At 35.7% G+C, this 17,237-nt stretch overlaps 1 protein-coding gene across 21 annotated transcripts in view; it reads left to right on the top strand.

Annotated features, from left to right (window-relative positions):
* Positions 1–17,237, top strand: part of LOC122806573 (regulating synaptic membrane exocytosis protein 1-like) — a 3,343,889-nt gene that overhangs the window by 1,986,414 nt on the left and 1,340,238 nt on the right. For all 21 annotated transcript variants that reach the window (XM_044077123.1, XM_044077214.1, XM_044077165.1 and 18 more), the window contains one exon: positions 9,603–9,649. In XM_044077123.1, coding sequence (XP_043933058.1) covers positions 9,603–9,649 — 47 coding nt within the window. The remainder of the gene's footprint in view (positions 1–9,602; positions 9,650–17,237) is intronic.

The following is a 17,237-nucleotide window of genomic DNA, read 5'->3' as shown; positions in this document are numbered from 1 at the left end:
AATGGTTTTGCATCCAGGATGAAAAAGGTCACTGTCTCCCTCTACTCTTCCCTCATTAGGCCAGTCATCGAGTACAATGCCCCATTTGGCATGTACCTCACTAGACACTTGCAACAACTGGAGAGGCCGCAAAAGTACCTCACAAAGAGGATCCTAGGCCTTAAACACTTGTCCTATATGGACAGACTCAAAAAAAGTCCAACTATTCTCTGTCTCATATAAGCTACATAGAGGCGGTCTCTGCTTGACTTCCAAAGTCATGTCTGACCCAGCTCTGTTAGAAATGCTTCATCTAAAGAAATCCCAGTCCCTTCGCACCACACGCTCCAGAGATCTCAACTTCATTACCACAATCAACAGAACTTACTGGAGGGACAAGTTCATAACCCAGAGACTGCCCATACTATGGAATAGACTTCCCATACATGTCAAGCAGAGCACCTCGGGAAATAGAAGATTCACTCTGGAGATAACTCCAGTGGCTCTTCTCGACAGAGGCACTGAGAACTAAGGCCAGGTGGGGCAATGCCAGGGTAATCCTATGGCTAGGCTTGTAAAGGCCCCAGGGCCATTAGCCTAGTACACACCTTTGAACCTATGGTATTTTGGACGAGCAGCATATAGATGGGGATTGCAATATTAAGAAAAAGATAATGGTAGCACAAATAGAAAGAAGTAGCTAATGAACTTCAGGTAGATGTGTATGAATGTGGGGTGGGCTAACATAGGTGTTCTTACAACAGAAAGAAAACTTATTTTTAATATAAGGGTCGTTTCTGCTTTGAATTATTAAAATGGAAATGAGGATAGGAAAGATGAAGAAGACAAAATCTTGTGCACAAGGACTAATGCATTCTTTATGCCAGAATAAGCTCTGTCCAGAAAGTTGAAGGATTTTGGATTCAAATATTTTTACTGATAGCTGAATTGCATTTGTTTTCTAAATGGTGAGTACTTTGAAAAGTAGTCCAAATAAGATGGTAAGGATGTACATAAAATGAATAGAAGTTTATTGGGATAATATGTTTTTTTTTTCATTTTATTTTGTTTTAGTCTGACTTTTGTTAACCAGGTATGTCCGACTGAGCGATGGCCCATTTTCAGTGGAGGACTAGGGGAAAAGCCTCATACAGAAACATAATTATAATAACAAAGATAAGTTCAAAAAGAAAATGGCTGCAGACAGAAGTTAATAGAATATATGGGATATTTGAAATACATAGAAGTAAAAAAAATATTTATTTTCTATTTATATTATTATACTATTTATAAATATTTATGGTATCAGTACATACTACTAAACTGAATAAAGACAATGAGCTAGAACAATAACCTAAACTATAGGACTACAACACAAAGGCCTCAACTGTGGAAAATAACATTGGCAGCTATTGTACAAGTTATGTGAAGAGAAGAGAATGATTGAAAACTGAGGCCAGTAGGATAGGCAGTTAAGAATGATAATGATTATTATATAAAATAAAACAGTAGGTTGCTGACGGACCAGGTGGAAGGTTAAAAGAGAGTATTAAAGGGCAAAGTCTAGATTAATGAAGATGCCATCAGTAGTATCATATAAAACTCCAAAGAAATGAAGAGATATGTTATCTGAGGTTCAAAGCAGAGTATATTTCAGTCATTAGGAAGACCGCTGTGTTTAAGCATCCAGTCAGTGAAGACTTTTATGCTTTATTGTACCATTTACTGGATCAGTTCTGCTGTTGTTTTAGTCAGTTTTCGTTTTGATTAATTTTGTAAAGGACACGTGCAGATTCGACGAGTGCATTAAAGCTATACATAGATAGGGAGAGAAAGAGAGAAATAAAATATATAGCCAAACATGTCGGAAGGTAAATTGTATAGGTGTAGTTCATGCTACATTTATAAGAGTATTCCAAGTTTAGAGAGGTGACTTGGATGACATGTGACTATTAGAAGAGCCAAAATGAAAAAAACATGTCAAATAGACATTGTGAGTCATGGATGGATGAACAACTCTTATTGAGTCAACTATTAGAGAGCAATCTTATTTTGTTAAATGAAAACATTTAATGTTTCAACACTGTAATTATTTTCTGAAATAATATGCATTGTTTTAAATCATGAATATACATGTATACATACACACACACACATATATAGTTATAGCAGTATTTATATTTATATTTATATTTATCTATTTATCTATATCTGGCTATCCATGTATAGCTAGAAGTACAGATTTTTTAATGGCCCAGGCTTTACAGTGAGAAACCACAAAGTTTACCTGTTCAAAACATGTTGATACACAGTTATTTTCATTTTATGCACAAATGGTCTGCTTTTACTTTCATATAATTTGCTACTTTAAATTGTGTGTGTGTGTGTGTGTGTGTGTGTGTGTGTGTGTGTGTGTGTGTGTGTGTGTGTGTGTGTGTGTGTGTGTGTGTGTGTGTCATGCTGAGTGGTAAACACAAAAGTTACTTAAGTTATGGAATTTTTTTTATTTTAGTTGGACTATATTGTGGTAGCTTACTGCAGTTTTGGAGACTTTTTTTATTTTATTAATATTTCTGTTGATTTTTATGGTAATTTGTCATACTTAAGTTAGGGTATTTTATTATTTTACAGGTTTATAATTCATTTACATCTTAAGATTATTTTACTGTAAGCTGGTGTACATTTTTATATCTGTGTATATTTTGCCAGTAGTGTTGTTTTTCATTGACTTATCATGGTTATTGTTTATTTTTATTTGACTAATACTTTTAGTTGTATTGATTTTTATTTGTATGCTTTTAACCAATGCATGTAGTGTTTTTATGGTGCCTTTCTGCATACTTTTATTATATGAAATTATTGCAGTCCTTAGAGTAAATGGGGTTTTAGTAGATTTGATGGCAGGACAAGGGGAGAAGTATAGATGAACTCCTGATGATGCATAAAGAGGATAAATAAATAAAAATGTATCTACATGATGTACCAGATATGTGTTTTTATCATTTAATCATATACTTTGGGATCTACTATTAATAATGTCTGGACACACACACACACACGTACACGCACACATGCACACGCGCACACACACACACACACACACACACACACACACACACACACACACACACACACACACACACACACCTCTCAAACCTAACACGTTGATTATACCTTGTCAAATATAAAAAAGCACTACCTACAGAATACCACATACATAAAATTAAAAAAAAACAGTTCTTTACTGGGGGTGAAGACTGGGGAGTAAAGTCTCATTTACCTCTGCATTAGTCTTTTCCTATATACCCTCATATATATTAACTCCATGGTTGCGTAGCCAGTAGCATAAAGGAGAAGACCACACAAAGTGGAAAAATTAAAATAACAAAGACAGTGGTTTCAGTACTCTGTAAAACCCCCATTCACTGCATGACAGCAGCCTTTCGTAATCTGTAGCACAAATCAGTTTCAAAACAAAACCTTCCTTAATGACATCTATTGAAACTTCCATAACAGATAACCAGCATTTGTGATAACATCATAGCGCATACTGACATACACTTGATAACTGAACATTACATAAACACATTGTACTCACACACAGAAACACACACACACACACACTTGTGAGTGTGTGTGTGTGTGTGTGTGTGTGTGTGTGTGTGTGTGTGTGTGTGTGTGTGCATATAATTATTTATTTATCTATTTATTTGTTTATTTATTTTTGTGTGTGTGTATGTTTGTATGTGGTTATAACTCCATTGGTTCTGTTAAAGCTTACACATGAATATAGTCCTTTCAGTATCACTTCAGCAGAAAAGAGACAGAATGGTAGGTATCATATTAAATATTATGGCTAAGAATACAATCATCAGAATGACTTTTTTGAATACTGTGATTCTATCACATTTTTATACATTGGTAATTAAGATGCAATTACTGGCTGTCAGGTCACAGTGAAGTCCAAGCTGATTCCCTTCCTATGCCCAAAGCCTACATTTATTTTTATTCATCACCACACCTCAGGAAAAGTGTGACAAAGTAACCATTTCATCTCCTGTGTTATTCAAGGTAATGAGACAGGTAGAAAAAGGGAGGTCTGTTTTTACAGAAAGAAGTTCTACAGCATTTTGAATTGCTCATAGGATCCCAAAGGTTATCTAAGTATTCCAAGTAATGGCCAGTGAACTCCTCAGTGAAAACTTTGCATGAAGGAATAAACTTCCCAAAGTAATGATTGTACTAGTCGGGGATTCAGTATTCTTTTAGGAATATGACAGCCGAAGCCTTTTTCTGTCTTTCTGTCTTTCTGCAGTGACAGCAGCGTGTTGTCTGTCATGCCTTTGTTCACTGACTTTGCTGCTTTACTATGTCTTTCTGTACAAGTCTAATTCCTTTGGCAGGTCATAGTTTGGGCATTCTTCTGCCTTTAGAAACCCTTTTTTTCTATAAATCTACAGGTCTCAGAATTGTATGATTAGGGTGTACACCTGTGAGTTTGTAAGCATCACTTATCTGCATATTCTGTACAATGCTGACACAGCTAGGGTCCCTGTAAGTAAAATATTGGAAGACTTCCTGCTTTGTAGATGACAACATCTGGAAGATTAAACTCCTTGTCCTGAATTGTCCCTCTGATGCACAGAGGTAAGTGCAAACTAAACATTTCAGTAATACCTTCTATTTGTTTTTTTTCTGAATTGAAAACACTGTTTGCCCTGTATTATTCCTGTCTTTTTTTTTTTCTTTTATCGAGTGCTGAATTTGATGAGTGCTGATAGAATCGATCACCAGCTTCAAATAATATTTCCAACAAGGCATATACTTTGTCAACTTTAATTTAAAAGCCATCATTTGATCACTCAGCTTACAACCTCTGTCTCAGTTCAGGACATCTTTAGTGAAGTCTCACAGAAATTATGTGAGACTTTGTTCCATCAAGTTTCTTCTAACTTGACTTGGTAAGTTATGCCTCCTTATAAAACACTGGCTTAACTGATAGCTTTTTCTAGAAATTTTACATTTCTTAATGTGTCTTGCATTTTACAGTTTATTTTGGGATACATTTTTTCATAGCATTCTACCTGTACTATTTTTTTCTGTTTCCTTCTTGGATATACCATGCAGGACTTGCCATTCTGTCTGCTCGTAGGTGTTAATACAAATTCTACCACTCGGGTGTATTGTTTTTTTCATTAATAATTCTTGCTTTATCCATTATTCCTGTAACACAGTTTTTTCTTGTTTATTTACAGATGTTGCTTTTCATTTTCCAACAACCACATATATGGCAGAAGGAAATAATAGTAACAAAACATACAAAAGGCACTTACTTTTGCACGCAGAATGACCACTGATCCTGCATTTACCTATAGGTTTAGCACTGGAAAAGTGCTCCATTTTCTGCAGTATCCAGAGTATGTGTTGTATAAAGAACGTTTTGAATATTTCAGCTATTCAAAAGTGTGGGCCAAAAATAATAACATAAAAAATATATATCAAAATGAAATCTAGTATCCATGCACGTATGTGAGGTAAAAGTCCATTTACATAATTTTCCAGGATTTTCTGACTTGACTTTAGATCCAGCACATCTACCGTATAGAACCGTATACCTGAAACAGGTAGGGGAATATTCACTGCCAGATAAAATCTGCACAAACATACTTCTCTTCCTGCTTTTGTAGAGGGTATTTAGCTTACAAGAAATTCTCAAATCTGTCATAACGAAGTATTTCAAGGCTTCTTCTATATATAGGCACTTGATTCTGCATAGTACAAGAATGACTTTTAATATAAACTGCCTCCCAGCTGCATGGAGCAAAGCCCTGACTGCATCCCAGATTAACTAGGATCAGTTAATGATCCAGGTGTTGGATGACCTGATTGTGACAGGTAGGTTTAAGCAACCAGTGTCTGCTCACCCATCCTGGAAGAGGGAGGCAACCTGACCCAGACTACTGGTGTCTTTTGGTGGAGTCTAGGAAATTGACACTAGGATGCCTAGTGTCAGCTTCTTTACTTAAAATGGCTAAGCAGTACTGACTCTGAAATCAGGGCGTCCACTTGCATGAAAACTTGTATGCACCTGGGCCGGATCTTGCATTCTCATTTACAAGGGCATGTGCATGAAACTGCCATTGGAAGAGGATAGGCAGAATATAAAACAAACAATAATAAAAAAAAAAAAAAAAACACCTTGAGGATAACCCATCCTTCAGTGGCTAACTTTTCTATGAGATTTCTGTTCTCTTATCCTGGTCCACCTCCCCACATATACATATGCACACCAGGACATTCCCGGTCTGGGAAGAAAAGTTGGACACTTTCCCATATCAGAATGGAGAATTACTTGACTATAGCTGGTTGGATGGTGGAGAACTGCAGTGGAGACTCTTATGTTTGATGCTCCATTAATTGTATGATTGTGTTAATAGGTTCATAGGTTGGTACTGGTCTATCTGCCCGAAGGCATATATTAGCCCAGCCACGTTGTGCGGTATTCACTGCCCCTTTAGTAGTTCCCTAGACCCTTGTACTAGCAGCTAGTACCCTTGGCCCCTATCTAGTAGTGCTGTTGGTGTGATCCCCGGTGTGAACTTTCTTTTACCCATCCACTCATAAAGGTTCCTCTTGAAGAGTGATAGTGAGGGACTCTGTCTTATGTAGATCGGGACCCTGTTCCATAGTAAGGGAAGTCTCTGCAAAGGGAATCTATCCCTCCAGCATGTTCTATTCATTGTTGTGTTGAGGTTTATATCCCTAGAGCATGTAGCTCGAGTAAATTTGGTTTTGCTAAGATGGAGCATGTTCAACAATTCTGGGTTGGACATGGCTCTGTACGTTCAACAGAGATCGCCTCTGAGAAAGTGGTATGCAACAGAGAACAGTCTTAGCTTTTTCAATCGTGCTGCATAGGGCAACTGTTTGAGGCCAGTAATCCTCTTGGTTAGGTACCTCTGTGGTCTCTCCAGCTGCTGGAGATGTCTAGCCAGGTACATTCCAATTGGTGCATTGTACTCAATAATGGGTCTGATGAGGGAAGAGTAGAGGGGCACCATTATATCCTTAGATCTTGATGCAAACCCTAATATTGTTTTAATATCTAGTGAGACAAGAATTTGTTAGGATATCATGGTCCACTATTCAGCCTGATCATCATCATTAATGACATGTCGATCTTCTTTTACTGCAAAGGATATTTAATGGTTTCTTAAAATTTCTGCAACTATTTTGCATTATATCGTTGCAATTTCCTTGCAGGTCATCACAGTAATGGCACTTAAAGCAGTAATCAGTTGCTCGTGTTATTGGGCTGCCCAGCTTTGGTGTACTGTTTGGTATGACAATAATATTCTCCATTACTCTCATTGTATGCAACATTTTAGTGTAGGTGCGCTTAGCTGGTAGTGTCCTGATCCAGGAGTTGGTGTTCATTCCTTGTATGTGTTATCTGTGACAACAGAAACTAAAAGAACAGTAGTACGTATTGTAAATTAATAACACCAGGGATACCCATAACACTTGTCATGTAGTTGATGAATTTCCTTAATAGAGTCCTGTTTAGCTTTTCTAGATTCTCAACAGTAGGTGCTGTAGTAGCATCTTAGTCATGTCTTCCTTCAGAGCTAGATGTTTCCCAACAACAGCAACACAATAAGATCCCAAGAAAAAACAGTGACAGGATCCAATTCTTATATTAAACCACAAATTTATTGTATCAGATAGTAAAAACTGGTTGAGCGCTTTCTTCTACAAACCGTAGATTTCATCAGAACATTCACCATTCGTTATAAAACCTTTATATACTCTAATTTCCTGCCCATAACTGCAATTATTCACTTAATCATTTCAATTAAGACTTTAATGTTTAAAACCTTTAGTGTTTAAAAACAATGTAAAAATCTATTATTATGTATAATAAACATAAAAACATTTTATATGTTGTATAACTACAATGACTAACACGTAGTACATGTACATTCATCCTATTCCTAAAAGGAACTATTAATGTCAGTCTAAGAATAGGCAATAAAATGTTATAATCCACAATGTGTATTCAATATACACATATGTATTAATATTCACAACACTTCCAGAGGCTCTCAGGGGTATGAGTGTATATTACACTTGTCCAGCAAGTAAATAGGGGTTTGTGTTGACTGCATTATTAACTAGTGTATATCTTAAATCCTGATGAGAGGTTTAGTGGGAATATATTAATTAATACCTGGAGCACAGGCAGCATTTAACCTGATCTGCCATTTGATTTCTTTTTTCCCCAGTATTGCCTTAACATCCCCACCCCTTGGGTTACTCCTAACCACCTCCAATATAGCGAACCTAAAAGAGTCACAGGAAATTAGAGTATATAAAGGTTTTATAACGAATGCTGAATGTTCTGATGAAATCTACAGTTTGTAGAAGAAAGCGCTCAACCAGTTTTTACTATCTGATACAATAAATTTGAGGTTTAATATAAGAATTGGATCCTGTCACTGTTTTTTTTCTTTGGATCTTACTGTGTTGCTGCTGTTGGGAGATTGTTTGGATTCCTTGAAATTCTGTTGGAGAGCTAGATGTTTGTGAAATATACCAGTGTGAGCATAGACTCTGCTTCCTAGTTCTGCTTTTATACTTGTCAATTAAACAACTCTTTTTTTCTTGCAGTTTTGTAGTCCAACACACTGAGCATTTTAACATCACCATTACAGTCTAGCTTGATTATCCAAAAAGGTTTAATGTCTGTTATGACTACATCTTACTTAAAAGTGGCTTAGCACGTTCAATGCTACAATATCAAGAATGATGTTCACCTGTGTGACGTAGTTAGTATATTTCCACAGCCGTAAAAGTGAACATGGGCTTCTAGTTTTAATTTGTTTGCAAGCTGTACCGTCATTTTCAATTTACTTTTTTTCTGCTCACCCTCCCCCGTTATTGATGTCACTTCTGAATTTCATCTGGATGTTTTGTTTTCATTTTCTTTGTAGATTTTAAATAAGTATACTGCATCACAGCTTATGAACCTCTGATATAAAATAAGAGCTGCAAAATGTTTAAGTTAATTTACAGTGATTTCCAGAAAGTCTAATATTTTTTGTAATTACAAGCAAGTAGGCAACTCTAAATACTTTACAGATTCTGTATGTATTCTAATGGCTTTTTTTCACATAATTGCTCAGTAATAGAATGTATATTTTCATCAGTGTATATACCACGTTTCTGTCCTATTCTTTAGACTTATGAAAGGTATGATAACAAAGCTTCCACTTTGGTAAAGTGAAAGACATGGAACTAAGTAAGATTATTAGTTCCATGTACAGAATGGAATAGATAACCTTTGATGCTTTGTTACTAAACAGTCAGTTTCTAATCATATGAATAAGTATCAAGTGAATCACATTTCAGGTATGTAAAGCACTCGGTTTTCTCATGCTCTGTGCCATCTAAGTGCATGTCCTTAGTCCTGTTATCCAGCTGCGTCATAAGTCATTGCTCTGCCAGGTTTTGCACATGCATAAATGCACTTTAAGTACATAAATAAAATTAGAAGCCTGCATTTTCCCATTATGTCTGATGCTTCATTAATTGTATGACTGTGTTATTTATTTCTATTTTAGTGATATCCCTAGAATTCCTGAGAGTTCCCATCCTCCTTTAGAGTCCAGTAAGTATTAACTCCTGGTGATGATAACTACCAAAGTTCTTGTTTTGTTGGCTGTGCAAAAATGCTAATGATAGATGTATTCTTATCTGAGAATGGTGTTGGTATTATGAGCAACACTAGCTGATGTTTTGTATGCACTGAAAAGATATCATATATGTAGTATATGGCTTTCTTCTTTTTTCATAATTAAAAAGGGTTTGTAAGACAGAATGAAAATATGGGAGAAATTCGATCCATTATTTGCACTCCTTTATTATCATAATTAAATCTGAGAAATGTTGCATGTAATTGCATAGTATGCAGATGTCTCAGTGCTGCAGTATACATATCTGAAGTTCAACTGATATAGTAAATGTACTTGGCATGATCATTCCACGTATAGGGAATATACCTTGAGTATTTTCTTTGGCCCAGTTTTCTACCAATAAGATATTTTTATTCCTAGGGGCTTTCAGAGCAAAATCTCAAAGGTAACTGTGAGTACCAAATCAAGGGAGCAGATGTCACAGTTGTTTAGGTAATTCTTTCACAGAATATGTTGGTAAAAGCAGAGAGTATAAACAATTTGGGATATGTACCATGCACTGCTTTATTAAGGTGTATTTTTAATGACTACTATTTGAAACCTATGGCTGCTTATTGAAATGTATGCATTCGTATGAAAACCGACATACTAAAACAAGTCTGAGATTTCAGGAAATGAGTGAGTATTGAATACTGCTGTTATCTTTTAAACTTGTTTTTTTGCAGGGAGAAAGTCCAACACATGCCCACACTTATATATACCAACCTTGAGATGCCATACCTCGAAGAAAGGGGAATATTCCAAGAAATGGCTGTCTTGGACTTGATATGTGCAAGTCAGTTTTTTCTTCCATTCAGTCTCCATATTTTGGGACTCAGTGAAACTGGTATCAACATTTCAAAAGGTTACCACAACGTACTTACGCACAGATTGCAGGACAGTTTAGCAAAACTATAATAACAGCAAATAAATAAACTTAGCATAACAGTAGATGTTTGAATGATCAGTGCTTCAGTAGCTTTAACCATATGGGTTATATCCTGCCAAGGATATAATTGATGGCCAGTTTCCAAAGCTTCAGGGCACTTTCCACACACCCAAACTGTCTGGCAGGTTGAGTTGATCTAACCAAAACTCAAATATGGGTGCCAAGCCCTTCAGAGCTTTCCTGCCAATAGAGAGAGAGGGAGGCTAACTCCTGAGGTGACAATGCTGAGAAGAACAAAAATAAATAGTCACCTCCTGGCATAAACAATACACCAAAAAACAAGGTGGGTGGGTAGATGAGAAGGAGTGGCTACTGCAGCAGTGACCATTCAAATATCTACTATTATGGTAAGTTTACTTAAATGACTCTACAATGTTCATGATATTGATCCCAACTGCAGTAGCCTTACCTATATGGGTAGATTACCCTAACTTACAACATTTCGGAGGTGGAAGGAGAAGACTTCAGGATCCACTAGAGAATGATCTTTGCAAAGCCTGTCCTAGGCCTAGAAAAGTAATCTAGCTTATAGTGCCTTGTAAAAATATGTACAGAGGACCAAGTAGCAGCTTCTAGAATACATCAAGAATCCAACTCTTTCCAAAAAGCCATAGATGAAGCCAGTGCCATGATAGAGTGGGCCTTGACCCTGCCTGGAATAGTTTTCTTGTAGTGTGTATAACAAAAGATAATAGCATTAGACAACCATTTGAAATAGTCTGTTTTGACACAGGTTGTCCCTTCTTTTTACCTTCACAAGAAATGAAAAACTGATCCGAAGATGTGAAAGATTTAGTTCTGTCAACATTCTACAGAAGTTGTCTGTGGACATCTAAATTATGGAGTATCCTTTCTCCTTCATTTTTGGGTAAAGGAAAGAAAACAGGAAGACAGGATAGGCTGCCTCAAAATAAACTCTGAATCTTCTTTAGGCGTAAAAGAAGGGTTAGTTCTCAAGGAAATCATGTTCCTGTAGAAAATGAGATAGGGTTGACTCACCATAAGAGCTCGGAACTCAGATACCCTTCTTGCAGAGTAAAGAGCCATTAGTAAAACTGTTTTCGATGTTAAGAACCTCAGGTTAGCCAAGTTAGCTGGTTCAAATAGAGTAAGTGTTTGCCTTTCTAACACAAAATTAAGATCCCAAAATCTTGAGGTATTCCCTAACAGTGACAGTAGCTTGAGTGAAAAAAACTAGCAATAGATCTATGTATAGATATATTTTTGTCCTGTGGAAGAAAAGGCCTTTGAACTGTGGTGTCTAGTTGACATTCCAGAAACACAATCCTGTGAGGAGGAGTGAAGATAGACTTTTGAATGTTTTCTTGAAATCCCAGTTTGTGTAAGAGATCTCTCACCCAAGACAGAGATCCCCGACACTTTGAACACGACTCTGCATGGAGAAGCATGTCATCCGAATATGGGGAAATGTTGATACTATGTCGCCTGCAATTAGCTATAACTGGAGCTAGACTCCTTGTGAACACCCTTGGTTCTGTGGATTGTCCAAAGGGTAAGGCAGTGAACTGAGGATGTGACCCACACACACAAAACCTTAAGAAACCCTTGAAGTTTGGATGAATAAGAATGTGATGACAAGTGTCATTTAAATCTAATGTTACAAGGAAACTTGAATGAGAAAGAAGAGGTAAGAGGTTGTGAATTGGCATCCTTCTGAATTTGGACACTATCACAAAAAGGTTTAGAAAAGACAAATCTGGAACTGATTTCCAAGCATTTTCTTTCTTTGACACTAAAAACATTCTTAAATAAAACAAGAATCGAAAAAAGCAGGGTGAAAAAAAACAATAATCCAAATGTAATGGAATGGATGAAAACCAAGATGCTTGAATGTTCAATGTTTTATTCCACCAACAGTCACAATCAAGAGTTAAACCACATACAGCAAAGGGAAAGCCACAGCATAAATGCTATTCTTCCAACTGCGTTTTCGTTTATATCACAACACTTCATCAGATGTACTTTGTTAGACTAATTCATCTACTATTTATACCCCATTTAATCAATCAATTAAAAAATTCCCTCCAAATTCCTAATAGATTAAAATTTTTTAAAAAAACTTCCAAATTAACTGACTGTCTTTATTATTATTAAAAACCATTTTAATATGTGTAAAAACATTCCTGAAGCTTCAAGACTTAAATAAATTCAGCGATACTATGAAGCAATATTTAAATAAAATACATGTATAATTGTATATTAGAAATTAAAAAACAGTATTGAATTTCTGTTGTTTAAATCGTGAACAGATGGAAGCAGCCTGTACTTGTGTGCCATCTAGTGGCTGTTTGTCAATATTGCTACTGAGTATAAGTTATACTAAAAAATGTAAACATAGTAATACAAAACTTTAATAAATTAATTCCTACTATTTCATAATTATTATATAGCTAAAAACCACCCAGGAGTTAAAATTTATTTATAAATGAACATTATTTAAAATCTTTAAAAGAATAAAAATAATATATTACACTAGACACAAGTTAATAAATACATACAGGTATGTGTTACAATTTAGCTGCCCTTAACTTTAAAATGGGTAATATACTTGTATATTCATTCAAACCCGTTGGGTTGTAGGACTGTAGTGTGATTTGCCACCAGAGCTCCCTATATTCTATCTTCTCCTCCCAAAGCCCACCTCTTATATCTTTTTCAGTATGTTCAATAACTGTGAATACGAAACTGGCTTCCGGGCATTTCTTAGTATGTCTATAAAGGGCATTAGTCTCCTTACAATTTTTAATATCATTGAGATGTTCATAAATTCTCCTTTTAAGTTTCCTTTCCGTTTTCCCTATATAGAATGAATAACAAATTTTACAACCAGCTAAGTATATTAAGCCCATAGAATCACAATTATAGTAATACTCTTCATTTGTTATGGTTCTATTCCTGCTCATTATATTTATACTATTCCCATTTAATATATATGGGCATTGTGCACATCTGCCGCACTTATATGTACCTTTTTTCTTTTTGTCATTCAAATTATTAGATTTTTTGTTTTCCAAGATATTTCTTAGGCTATGTGCATTTTTGTATACTACTTTAGCTGGAATGTTTTCTGCTTTCTCTATGTCAGTTAAATTAATGAACCTATTCCATTCTCTATGAAAAATTTGTTTTATATTATTATTAACACCATTATATTCTAAGGTAAGAGCTAGATTATAATTTTCTTGTTCTTTATCTATAGTCTTGCTTGTATTAGGAGTGCTACCTAATTCCACTCCTCTCACTATGGTGCAAATCTAGTTTCTCTTCCTTTTTCAACTTCTTGTCTGATTTCTTTAATAAGTTTTTCTGGGTAGCCTCGATCTCTAAACATACTCCCTAGTGTATCACATTCTCTCATAAAATCTTCTTCGTTGCTGGTCATCCTGCTACCCCTCACAAACTGGCCTTTAATAATGTTCCTCTTACAATGTGTAGGGTGTGCACTGTTATAGTGCAAATAAGTATTACAATAAGTGGGTTTCCTATACACTTTGGTTTCTAAAGTACTACCTTTCTTATAAATTTCCACATCCAAGTAGTTTAAGGAGGTATTAGAAATTGTCCAAGTGAATTTCAAGAAGTTTGTAGTGTGATTCAAATATTCTAAAAATTCATTTAATTTCTCTCCACTTCCTGTCCAAAAAAGGACTATGTCATCAAGAAATCTGCGGTATAGCACCCACCATTTACTAAATGCACATTCCAACACATATTTTTCCTCCCACTTTGCCATTACCAAATTAGCAAAAGTGGGGGCACACTCCGCACCCATAGCCACACCTTCTGTTTGCTTGTAAAATTCGCCATTAAAGAACAAAAAATTGATTTGCAGCACCATATCCATTAACCAGACAGATGCCTGCTTATCATTATTTGTCAAACTATTGTCTTCGTATATAATTTCCTCATAGAACTCAATACCCTCCTTAGAGGGAATAGAAGAAAATAGATCCATTACATCTATAGTAACGAAAATAATATTATCAATATCAGCTATATCAGAAATGACTTTCAATAAATCCCATGAATCTTTCAAAATTTGTTGCCTTTCTACCAATAATTTTTTGGTCTTGTTGTCGACAAACTTGGCTAAAGTATGTGTTTTAGAGCCATCTGCCGAAACAATGGGTCTTAAGGGTGGGTCTATTTCGTTTTTATGGGTTTTAGGTATACCAAATATTAGAGGGATTTTTGGTTTTTCTACCTTTAAAAAATTATACGTATCCTGATCAATAGACCCTTCATACAGCATGTCTTTTAAATTAATATCTATTCTATTATATGCGATGTTTATTTCATTTTTAGATACTATTTCATATTTAGTATCATCCCATAGGATCTTATACATTCTGCTGTCATATTCTACTTTATCCATTATAACCACTCCTCCCCCTTTGTCAGGCTTCATGATTCTTAAATTAGAGTCATTTTTCATTTCGTACAACAATCTCTTCTCATTTTTCCCCATATTATTTGGGTATTTTATGGTGTTTAACTCTTCCTTTCTGATTTCTTTCTCTATCAGTTTTTCAAAACATTTTAACTGGGGGTGCATCGGGGGGTTATAAATGGATTTCCTTCTTAACACAGTATCTGCCCTATTTATAGGGTTGGAAAACATAAAGTGTAAATTTATTTTTCTTAAAAACACTTTAATGTCCATTAGGGACTTAGTAATATTCCCTCTAATATATGGTATAAATTTTAAACCTTTGGAAAATAAGTTAAAATGGTCTTTTTCTAGTGTTAATGAGCTATAGTTATAAATATTGAAATTATTGTATGTCCATTTGTTATGTTCCTGTACTATGATTTCTGAACAGGGTGGGGGTGGGGATTTTAAGAGGTTATTAACTTCCGTTAATATTTCCCCCTTCCCCTTCTCCCCCCCCCCCATATAAAAATTTCTTTCTTTGTCAACCTGTTTGTTCATAATTCTTTCAGACCTCCTCAAGGGAGGAAATTCTTCCTCATACTCATGTTCTACATCATATGGAACAAATTCATCAACTTGTTCCCCAGTTAACTTATTATTCTCTTTATGAAAATTATCTTTCTGATTTCTCCTATTGGATGGGATCGGATAACTCAGGTTATTTTGATATTCATATATATCACGATCCATTTTTTTAATCTTTCTTTTTATTAGTTCATCCATGTTACTGTCTATATCTTCTCTAATATTAAAATACTTATTTCTTTCTTCTTCAATAGAGAAAAGCAGGTCTTTTCTAATACACTTGTCCAGTGTTTCTATTTCTATGTACAATTCCTCTTATAGTCTAGTGTTTTCCTTCACCATTAATTTTAACATTTCAATTCCACATTTGTTAAAAATCTCCAACAATTCTTTATGAAACACAGAATCAGTAATAACATTGTTGGGGAATTTATAAATTCTTAACCCCTTAGGTACAATCTCTTTAGCTATACATTCTGTTAAATATGCATTTTCAATATTCAAAATTCTATGCTTGTTCATTAGTCTGTATAACATGTTAATATTGTCCTTATAAGTGCTGTTACAGCTTTGCACTTTAGGAACACTTTTACTGTCTTTGAAATCAAATTTGTGAAATAACCAGTCATTTAATTCTTGCAAATTGTTAACAGTACCTTTCCCATTTGCAACACGGAGTGGTCTCTTATCTCGCTTATCTCTCGCTCCATTTGCCTCCACGCTGGAAGTTTCTTTCAATATATTTGGTGTACTGGCAGGGTCAAAACTACCTCTAGCCCTCTCTCTACTGCAGCCGGCGTCATCTTTCGCGCCCATAAGCTCCATTTCGCCATTACCGTTGTTCAAACTCCTCGTTAGTTCCAACCATTCGGTTCTTTGCGGGGAAACTGTCTCTCTCCTTCCTTGTGCTGTTAGCAGCGTGGAGGCTACAGTCTTAAATAAAACCCCTTTCCCACTTGCAAAGGGGGGAACTGGTTCTATCACTCCCTGGGACAACATATAATGAAGGACGGGTGGAAACAAACAAATTTGATCTGGATCAGGAGTTATCCCCTGGAAATAAGGAATTTCCTTTCACTCTCATCTTTAGCCTTAACAAATGATCTTCAGGACCCAGTTGTCTGAATATGCTGCCATAAAAGAGCAGTGGAGATTCAGACTTTCTGGAAGAAAAAAAGTGGTACCAGTGTGGGGTGGGGAGAACAAAGTCTCTTAAAAAGTCATTATGACTTATTGAACTGTCATTGGTTTTGGGAGATTCCAGAATTCTTCTTGGAACTCCTTGTTATTTCTTCTTAAACTTTTAGTTATGTACTTACCATAACTTTGGATGTATGGGATCCATCTCGCCTACATTCATAACAGATGGGACAGCGTCCCTAGCACCTAAAAACCCCGGGTGGCTCATTGGAACACACTCCTGAGAACTGTGGAACCAAATGAAGCTCTGCCTCGGGAAGCCACATCAAGCTTGTAATGAGAAATGAAGGTGTGTGGAGAAGACCAAGTAGCAGCCGCACAAATATCATCTATTGAAACTTTGGAATGAAAAGCTACAGAGGTGGCCATAGCCCTGGTAGAATGAGCTTTGATT

This window comes from Protopterus annectens, chromosome 1.part1 (assembly GCF_019279795.1).
Source record: "Protopterus annectens isolate FY-2018-M chromosome 1.part1, PAN1.0, whole genome shotgun sequence".
Classification (NCBI taxonomy): Eukaryota; Metazoa; Chordata; order Ceratodontiformes; family Protopteridae; genus Protopterus; species Protopterus annectens.
The sequence above is the reverse complement of the archived record's forward strand: the minus strand, read 5'-3'. Positions and strand labels throughout refer to the sequence as shown.